Genomic DNA, 10,260 nt, shown 5'->3' on the forward strand with positions numbered 1-10,260 from the left:
TGGCCCTGCCTGTGGCCTTACACCCGCCCTGCTCTGGGGCTTGGTGCTGCCCATCCCCAGGGCTGGGTGCTGCACACCGGGGCTCACGTGGTGCTGCCCATCCCCCATATGGGTATCCCGTGCCCGGTACCTGATACCTGGAGCTCGGCAACCTGTGCCCAGTGCCCGGTGCCCGGTACTCAGTGCTTGGTGCCCTTTCCCGGTTCTCTGTGCTCGGTACCCCATGCTCAGTGCCCGATACTCGGTGCCCGGTGCTTTGTGCCCAGTGCTTGGTACCCCGTGCTCGGTGCCTGATACCCAGTGATCGCTACCCCGTGCTCGGTGCCTGGTGCCCGGTACCCGGTGCTCAGTACCCTGTGTCCGGTGCCCGGTCTCCGATACCCAGTGTTCGGTGCCCTGTGCCCGGTGTTTGGTACCCTGAGCCCGATACCCGATGCCCAATAGCCGGTGCCTGGTGCTCGGTGCCCGATACCCTGTGCCCGACACCCCGTGCCCGGTGCTCGGTGCCCAATACCCCATGCCCAATACCCGGTGCCCGGTGCCCGGTGTCCGGCGCTCACTCCGGCGGTGCAGTGCCACCTCCTGGCCGGCAGGGGCCGCTGTGCGCGGGCCGGGCGCCGCGCGTCGCGCCGGTGTTTCCGGCCGGGCGGGTTTGGCGGCGCACGCGGGGCGGTGCGGGGCAGCCCGGCGGGGTTTGGGCGCTGCACCGCGGCAAGATGGCGGACAGGGAGGAGGCGCTGAGGGAGTTTGTGGCCGTGACCGGCGCCGAGGAGGAGCGAGCGCGGTTCTTCCTCGAGTCCGCTGGCTGGGATCTCCAGGTACCTTTGCCTTTGCCCTCCGCCCTCCCCCGCCCGGTGCGGGGATCGGCGGGGTCGGGGCTCAGGAGGCCGTGGCGCTGGCGAGGGGCCGGAGGTCGGTGTCCCGCAGGCTCAGGCCTCGCCCCCGTCCGTCTCCGGGCTCTGCCCCTGCGGCGGGGCCGTGAGCTGGCTGAGGCTGAGACCCCTCCTGGTTCTGTCGTTCACTTTGCAGCGCGAGGTGGGGGACAGTGAGGACGGGGTTTGCCGGGGTTATGTAGGTTTTCCTGGAATGCTGGTGAGGTTGTCCGTGCTGTGCTATTGGCGCTGTCAGCAAACAGACTGAGTGGGAGGCAGCCACCATTCTGACCTGCTCCTGTCGCTGCTTCTCAAACTCACTGTGTTAAATTCCGAGTCTGCTCATGGACGACGCAAAAGCTGCTGGTTGAGAGCAGTAATTTTGGCATAACTGCTGCATATGAAGAGCCCTGACATTCCCTGACAGGGAGGGTGACATCCCTGCAGCAGTGAGTGTCCTGCCATGACACAGCCAAACAGCACAACCTGCTGAGGCCTCGTCTTTGCCAGGACCTGCAACAGGGAAAATGACATGAAGTGTCTTTAGTGTGAGCTACCTTAGGAGGTCCAACCTGACAGATGCTTCAGCTGGGTTGTGGTTTTCCTTTCCAGATTGCACTTGCCAGTTTCTATGAGGACGGGGGTGATGAGGACATCCTGACCCTTCCCCAGCCCACGCCCAGCTCCATATCCAGAGGCACTGGAGCCAGGTGAGGAGGGAGCTTCAGCTCCATGGTGAAAAGCTGACAAAAAAACACACCCTCTAAAGCACTGATTGTGTTAATTTTCAGGAGAAGTAGCTCTGTGTTTAGGTTTGCTTCACCTTGTGTGGCTCTCTAGAAATTGTGAAAACCTGAGTGTTTGTGCACCACAAGCATGGGTGTTATTGCACAACTAAGCCAGAGATCAGTTAGGAAAACTTGCCTCACTGCTCAGGAAAAGCTTGATGTGTCTTTTGACATTAAAAACAGTCTGGTGGTGACCTTTCATTTAAGCAGATCATATCTCTGCAGGAAGAATATTTTCTCATTTTGTGGGACACCTGAGCTGATGAAGCCAAGCATTTCATAAAACACAAAAGTGAATTTTGCCTTACCAAATCCCTTTGAAATAAGGGAACGCTGTCCAGTTCCAAAGAGGAGTTGCTGCCTTTGTCATGAGGGAAAAGTGCTCTTGGGTCAGGTATTGGTGAGCAGAGCCCACCTTGCAGTAGGAGCCTGTTGCAGTGTGGAATGTTCCAGCTGGGAATGTGTCTCGAGGCTGACACCCTTCGTGCTGGATTTTTGCAGTGACCATCGAGTAACCTCATTCAGAGACCTTGTGCATGCGCAGGAGGAAGATGATGAAGAGGAGGAGGGACAGAGGTAAGTTTGCAGCTGAAGGCTCACATTCTGGGTATTTATCCCTTTGCTTTTGGGAGAGCTTGCTGCTTGTGTACAGCTTCTTTGACAAAACAGGTTTACATGGTATGAAGTTCCTGTAATGAAATGTTTGAGGTTTGACAGGGTGGGTTTGTCAGTGCAAAGCCTGTGCTCAGCTGTGTAAGCACCAGCTCTCAGCAGTGAGAGAAAGCCTAAAGTGGGGTGTGGAATCTCTGGGTTAAGAATAGAAAACAGCCCAGATCCTCATTTGTGTCCATAGAGAACAGAAATGCGGGAATTATGCAGGGATTGGTTTTCTTACTGCTTGGGGTTTTGGGGGTTTATTTTGGTTGGGGTTTTGGTTTTGGTTTCTTTTTTGATTAAGTGTTGCTTAAGGGTAAAGTAATGGAGTGTGGAGTCAGAAATAAAACTCTAGGGCCCCTTTGCAGGGGGAACGTGGAGTATTAGCAGGCCAGTCTCCCACAATGTCAGCAGTAAGTAGTTAAATACCCTTAAGGTTGACAGGCAAGGTAAATGGAATGGAACTGATGTATCTGAAGGGGTGGCTGAGCCTGGATGGGCTGTGGTCTGCAGGCAGCTGGGAGCCCACTCTGTGTGTTACAAGCCATCTGGAAGCTAATAAACCCAATCTTCCAGAAGTGCTTAATTGCACTCCACTGACTGTGCATCCATTGCTTCCAGTTGAGCTCCGTCCTTTGTGTGGCATGAACGTGTGCCTTCCCTCAGAATTCCAGCTGCATGTTGCTCTGCCAGGTCAGAGATTTGCTGGAAGCCTTGCTTAGCTGGGTAATCGAGCTGGTACTGGTGTTTAAAACTGGGCTTGTCCCTCTGGGCTGTTCTCTTCCCAGGTCTGAGCATTGTTACCACTTTATTGCTATTGATCCACAGGTAATTTACAGTAATGGACATAAAAAGAAAGTCTTTGCAGCACAGGAGCTTGCACAAGGCTGCAGTGGGAGACACACTGGTGGTAATCAGTGTTTGTACATCCAAGGGGTTTCACTGAGCTGCACAAGCACGAACAAGTGAGCCCTGATCCACCTGACCAGGGCTGGCTGCTTTCTGTTAGGTTTTATGCCGGTGGCTCAGAGAGAAGTGGCCAGCAGATCGTGGGTCCTCCAAGGAAGAAGAGTCCCAACGAGCTGGTGGAGGATCTGTTCAAGGGAGCCAAGGAACACGGCGCCGTGGCGGTCGATCGGACGGCCAAGAGCGGTGGCGAGACGAGCAAGCCAAAGGTGAGGAGTTCTTCCTTCTGTTCCTCGTTTCAGTAAAGGTTCCACTGTGCCAGCTGTTCAGTACTGAGGAGTCCTGGAATTATCTCAGCAGCTACGTCTGGACTCCTCTCAGTGCAGCTCCATTTTGTGTGTCACAGTGGCAAGAAAAGCCGCTCTGGTGTGCCACATTTAGTAACTTGCTGAAGCTGGCACTGCAGGGCAGGAGATGATGCTGATGCCATGAAGCCCCTGTTCACCCACAGGGCTGGTGGGGACAGGGAAGCAGCTCTTTGGGTCTGTGTGGTTCTGTAACCCTGTGCCTGCCTCTCTCTCACAGCCTTTTGCAGGGGGAGGGTATCGCCTTGGGGCTACTCCAGAGGAGGAGTCGGCTTATGTGGCAGGAGAGAGGAGACAGAACTCTTCTCAGGATGTGAGTATCTCTGCTCAGGTTTGTAGCTGTCACTCCAGGGGTATCTCTGCTCCAGCTACTGAGCTGGCCAGCCCCAATAGTTACAAAGCTTGATAGAAATTCACAGGGACGGAAACATGGTAAATACTGCTTCTGGTGGGATTTCCAAGTAGAAAATAATAGATTATGAGGTCTTGGGTGAGCAGTTTTCTGGTGATCTTTTAATTAAGAATCTGAGCCTTTCTTAGAAATGCAGACTGGGAAAAATAGTGTGCAAAGAGCATTGAGAAATCAACTCTTCTTTATCTATTGTGTATGTCTGATATATGCCCATAGATGGGAGCTGACAGCATCAGTTCAAGATTCCCTTGCTCTTGGTTTATGACCAAAGAAAGTCGTGGCTGTGGTGGGAGCCTCGTTTAGATTCCTCACCCAGCACATTCAGCCATATTTATCCAAAAGGGGACCATGGTGGCACCTTCTAGGAATTGACACCTGACCATTACATAAAAGGCAGTTCTTTGAGTTTTTACCTTAGCTCAGAGAAACCTGCTGGAATGTTTCTGCACCTTGAAGCTCCTCTGCCCATGCAGAACTTTTCACTTTGCTTCAGTTTTTGCTGTCACCAGGATGCTCAGTGAGGCTGATTGTTCTTTTGGGGCTGCTGCAGGTGCACGTTGTACTGAAGCTCTGGAAGAGTGGATTTAGTCTGGATAGTGGAGAGCTGAGGAGCTACCAGGATCCGTCCAATGCCCAGTTCCTGGATGATATCCGCAGAGGGTACGTGGTGAGGGGAGAAAAGGGACAGCTGTTTTCTGAAACATGAGTGTCTGTGGAATCAGGCTTCTGAATCCATGGCACATTTCACCTGAGCTTTGTTGCAAGAAATTTGTTACTCTTAATATGGAACATTTGGTTTAGGTAAACAGGGAGTGGGTTTGGTTTATGTGGGGCCTGGAGAGTTTAAAGTAAACAAACATGTTCATATTTGTGTTGAGAGTTTCTGGTGCATTGTGTCACTGCAGGTGAGAGCTAGGGAGAAGTAACCTTTAATTTGTGTCTGTCAGTGCATCTGCCCTGTCAGTTAAGCAAAGGCTCTGTGTGATTCCTGGAATTCCAGAGGTCTTGGTCTTTTTCTCCCTGCATTCCTGCCATGCTGCCTCAGGCAGCTGCCTTAGGACACTCTCTTTGCAGGGAAGTCCCAGCTGAGCTGCGCAGGTTAGCACGGGGTGGACAGGTGAACCTGGACATGGAAGATCACCGTGATGAGGAGTATGTGAAACCTAAAAGTGTCTTCAGAGCTTTTACTGGAGAGGGACAGAAGCTGGGCAGGTGAGAAGATGGTGACACTGGTTTTACTGCATGTAATGTGAGAGAGTCACTCGAGCCTTCCAAGGCGGAGCCTTCTGATTCATCCTTCTGAAAGAAAGGCACTGGGTGCCTGTGGGATGGGAGGTGTTCCTCTAAGGAAACAAGGCTCACTGACATACACTGTGGGGTGGCTCAGCCTCCCCCTGCCAGGAGCCAGATCCCTGGTTTGGAACCTCCATGGTGTGTTGCATTGGAGCAGTTTTTCCAAGTCACACTTTCCCCTGTTAACTTGTGGGTGTCAGGACCCATGGCACCAAAGGGGATGGTAGAGTTTAATTTCTAGACAAATTCCTGCTGACTGGCTGACTCAAAAATCGTGACTTCCAGTGTGCTTGTGCAGGAGCCCTGGTAGCTGGGGCTGGCAGGCAGTGAGCTCGCTGCCTGATCTGGTACCCTGCAGCCAGGTGAATTTGGTTTCTAACAGTTTGCCTTGCGTCTCCCTGTTGGCAGCACTGCCCCCCAGGTGATGGGCACCAGCTCACCAGCCCAGCAGGCAGAGAACGAAGCCAAAGCCAGTTCTGCCATTGTGATTGATGAGTCAGAGCCCATCACCAACATCCAGATCCGGCTCGCTGACGGCGGGCGCCTGGTCCAGAAGTTCAACCACAGTCACAGGTATGAGCACGACAGGGACAGGCAAGGCATAAATGGCCCTGCAAGACAGGGCACTCGTGGGAGAGTGTTAAAATCCTGGATAGCCTGCCAAAAGGAGCTCTGGACATCTTTCTATAGGAGTGAAAGGGAATAAAATTGTTGTGGTGTTTTTGAGACAGCTGCTAACCATTGAGTAGGATTTGTTTTCCAAATTGGGATAAATTACAGCCAGTGACCTGACATCTGGAACTGTGTTATCAGCAGAACTTTCCTTGATGTGACCTTTAAAAAACTGAATCTCTTCTAAAGGCTTTGGAAACTGGCAGATAATTAGGAACCTGGTTCAGTTACTCTGACTCAATTTAGACATTTCTATGAGGCTGTTCCCTGTGCTGAATGGAGCACCAAGGGATGCTTTTACCACAATTCTGTTCCTTCTACAAGGTTAGATATACCAGCTGCTTCATTCAAAATCTGTTGAAATCTTTCTCACCTTCCTGCTCTCATAATTTATACTAATTTCTCCAGTTTCTATAAAGGTCAGGCTCCGGGCAAAAAGTTACAAAAATCTCTGCCTGTGACTGAGTTCAGGAAATGGAGCTTGTGTCACTATGTGGCTGCTCACAGGAGCTGAAATCCTCTGGGTTTTGCTGTGTGTGACGAGCTCAGAAAGTGTCATTTTGTTAATTGTTCATCGTGAAGGGTTTGGAGGCTTTCGGTTTCAGATAACCCCTGACAACACAGACAGAGAACACTGAACTCAGTCTGTAGCTCAGAAAACAGCTGCTACTATTTCACTAAATGGGAGCAGGTTGAGTCAGAATAGCCTGGTGTGGCCTGTGGTGAGAGCTGGAATACAAAAGCAGAGCTGCACACTCTGGGCAGAGCAGTCGTTTGTCCAGGCTGTGCAGTAACAGCATCACTCTGTGTGTTTGATCCCTTCGGACAGGATCCGGGACATCCGGCTCTTCATAGTAGATGCTCGGCCAGCGATGGCTGCCACCAGTTTCGTCCTCATGACCACCTTCCCCAATAAAGAGCTGACTGATGAGAACCAGACCCTGAAGGAAGCCAACCTGCTCAATGCTGTCATCGTTCAGCGGTTGACATAAAGGACCCCAGCTCTGGCCACACAGCCGCGGGGCCGTCTCCTCCCGCGCGTGCGCCGGCGCCGTGCCACGCAGGCCCACATCTGCTCCTAGCTCTGGGTTCTTAGGTCTTGGTTGGACTTTTTCTCTTTAGTTGCATTTCCCATGGGGTTTTTTGTGATGATGGTGATGATGATGATGATCAGTGGACTTCAAAATAAATAAACGAAACGAATTCGTTTGGAAAGGAGCTGCAGCCTCTTGTGCCCCAGATTCCCCCAGGAGAGTTCAGTTACCTTGTGGATTGAGTTACTGCACTCGGAGAGGGGAGGAGGGCAAGGGGAAGGGAGCTCCAGGGAGCAGTTTCTGTCTGGACTGCTCACCACGGTCTTTTCCCTCCAGGGACTGCTGTAAAGTACTCCGGTTTTTTTCCCTACATTAAATATAAACTATCTGAGAATGGGTGATCTGATTGTCAGGATAATGGTTACACTCCTGCAAAAGCATTGTGGGGGAAGTCTTTGTGAAAGAGCTCAGTGTGGGGAGAACTCTGACATGTGTAAGGTGCAAGGTTTAACACTTCCCGTGCTTTTCTGGAGAGAAATTCCTGACCTTCCTTCCCTCAGCAGAGCTCTTGGGGCATACATTGCATACATGTTCTGCCTTTTTCTGATAGGCCAGACTGGCTGCAGGTTTCAATTGCTGTACTGCATTTCTCTGAGAAACGCTGCTGCCGACTTCTTTCCAATAAGGCTCACAGCTGAATCAGCTGGAAGTGACTGGAAGTAAAAGGCAGAGTCTGTCTTACTGGAAAGCAAGTTCTGTTGTGAGAGGTGAATTATTGAAATGATTGCAACAACTTGGGTGGAAAAACTCAAGGCTGTAATACCCTTTGATGTATTTCCTCTCCTCTCCTGAGGACTAACATAGCTGAACTCCTGGAATTCTCCAGTGTTAATCTGTTCTGTTTGTGTTTTGGGCTCAGGTCTTCATCTCTTTCCTTCCTTTGAACAGAATCCTGTGGGTGAATTCCTTAGGCCTAGACAAGGGGCACTGGTAGCGCTGGCGTAGCTACCACGGAGTGTTGTGCAACAGCACTTTGCACTGCCCCTCAGCTGCTTCTGTCTTTGTTCAGGGTTTCCAAGCAGAGCCCAGAGCTGTGCTGAGTTGTGGGCTGCACCCACCGGCTCCATGGGAACGAGGTCCTTGGGAAAGGCTGCGCTGCTGCCCTGCTGAAGGCTGGAATGCTCCCTCCCCGTCCTGCCTTAGGCTCACCTGAGCCCCCTCAGCGCTCAGAAACTTCCAGGTCCTCCCCTTGGTGTGAGCAGAGGGAGCTCGGGAGCAGCCTGGGGAGGGCCGGCAGGTTGGGCAGGTTCAGCGTGAGGAACTCGCTTGGCTGCCTGTAGAACACAAACCAGAGAGCAGCCCTCAGCAAGGGCATTTTTACAGCAGTTTCTCAACTGAGAGCTGAATTAACTCACATTTTTCATTACTAAATGGACATAGAGTGTGCGTAACGACCAATTTGTAAATTATTGTGAAAATTGCCATTAAAAGCCCACAAACAGGAAAACAGCGTTCGACCCTTTCTAATAACAGCTGCATCTGGTCTCAGATTTTGGATCGTGTTCATTGAGGGTGTCTCCTCTTTGGGCTGCTCTGCAAACAGACTTCCTGTGCTGAGCTGTCTTCTACTAAATGAGATTCAGCCTCTCAGCAGCATTTCTAAAGATTATTTTTTGTGACAGGAGAGCTTGGGCTTCACCTGCCTGTGCATCCCTTGGTGTATATTGTAACCAGTGAATAACCTGTGTGAACCAGTGCAGGGAGAATTGAGAAAGGGAATTTCTGTCACGGCTAAATAGAGTCACAACAGCCTCGTGGAGTTCTTGAATCCTGATCTTCACATGTGCCATTTTGGGAATTTGGGACAGCATTTCCAGAGTGCAGGACAGGATCTGCCCCTAGACTCAGAAAGAAAGTTTATCTAACAGAAAGGGTGCAAGTTACTTGTCTCCTGTTTGTGCATTTGTTAGCCAGGGGCATCAGAGCACTGAGCTGGTGTCCGTGGTCTTTGGATGGACTGGGCACATTGGTGCCCCCAAATTCAGTGAGTGTTGGCAGCCAGACAGCATCTCCCCCAAACTGCTGATCCCAAGGTTTTGCTGTGCAGATTCTGCTCACGGATGAGAACTTTCACATCCAGCTTTGCTGCCAGTTCTGTCCTTGCTGGTGGGAGGGAAAGGGGATAAACCCAGGGGCTCAGAGACTTTTCTCTGCCAGGAAGAGAGAATTTTCCCTGGAGCCAGAGGGTGGCAGTGCTGCAGAAAAGCCGCTGTCCCTCGAAGGCTTCTTTGAGAAGCTCTGCTGACTCCTGCTGGGAGCTGCACCTTGTGCTCCAGTGTGTCTGTGGGCACCTCTGGGACTGCCAGCTCCTCCTGTCTCTGTTTCTCTCCTTGTTTTTGTAAGTAATGAGCAGTGCTTATCTCCTGGTGAGCAGCTCAGCTCTGCCTCACTGCCCGGGGCAGTGCTGAGGTGGGATCAGTGACCAAGGTGGACCTGTCTTCTTCTTCTTCCAAACCTGACAGAAGAGCCTGTGGAACCAACTGGAAGTGACATCCATGCAATCTCCTATATTAAACTGTCTCCTTCTGTGAGCTGGTGAAGTGTTTTGCTATAAAATAAAATAAGCTGTAGAGCAAAAATGAGAATTAATGAGAAGGGGTAATACACCAGAACAGGAAGGGAAAAAAAAAAGGAAAGAGACACTGTGATTTTGTAAAGAAAATCACCTTGTCACTTGCACAGTCACATTCCTGAAAGAGTTCAAGGTCAGGTTGGACAGGGCTTGAAGTAATCTGATCTAGTGGAAAATGTCCCTGCCTGGGGGTGCCCCTGGCAGGGGGTTGGAACAAGATGAGCTTTAACATCCCTTCCACCCCAAACCACTCCTTAATTCCATGATTCTATTTGATAGTGTGCCACTGCAGTAGACAAATCCTTATTTCTGACACTCGTGTGTCAGCTTTTGATTATTGGTGAGTTTGACTTCCTCTCTAGTAAAATCTCTTGCCTTCAATTTCTGTGTTCTAACAAAGTCATAGCCGTGATTGGGCTTTTCTAAAACTGATATTTATGGTCACATAAAGTCTTTTTTTTCTCCTTCTTTGCCTGAGAATTGTTTCCCTGCAATTTTTTTTTTTCATTGATCATTTTTCCACAAGGAGGTCATGCCTGTGTTCCTGGTCTTTAACACCCCACTGTTAAGGCAGTGCTCCACATATCACATGAAAACTCAATTTCTTTTCAATTTCTGGGTTAGATACAGCT

At 50.8% G+C, this 10,260-nt stretch overlaps 1 protein-coding gene across 1 annotated transcript; it reads left to right on the forward strand.

Annotated features, from left to right (window-relative positions):
• Positions 1 to 673: 673 nt before the first annotated feature.
• On the forward strand, positions 674 to 7,180 carry NSFL1C (NSFL1 cofactor). Its single transcript, XM_033075184.2, has 9 exons — positions 674 to 818; positions 1,485 to 1,582; positions 2,162 to 2,236; positions 3,324 to 3,489; positions 3,806 to 3,898; positions 4,548 to 4,657; positions 5,072 to 5,209; positions 5,699 to 5,863; positions 6,792 to 7,180. Exons 1-9 carry the CDS (start codon positions 717 to 719, stop codon positions 6,952 to 6,954), a joined length of 1,110 nt encoding a protein of 369 aa, XP_032931075.1. The 5' UTR covers positions 674 to 716; the 3' UTR covers positions 6,955 to 7,180.
• The last annotated feature ends 3,080 nt before the right edge of the window (positions 7,181 to 10,260 follow it).

This window comes from Catharus ustulatus, chromosome 17 (genome assembly GCF_009819885.2).
Source record: "Catharus ustulatus isolate bCatUst1 chromosome 17, bCatUst1.pri.v2, whole genome shotgun sequence".
Lineage (NCBI taxonomy): Eukaryota > Metazoa > Chordata > Aves > Passeriformes > Turdidae > Catharus > Catharus ustulatus.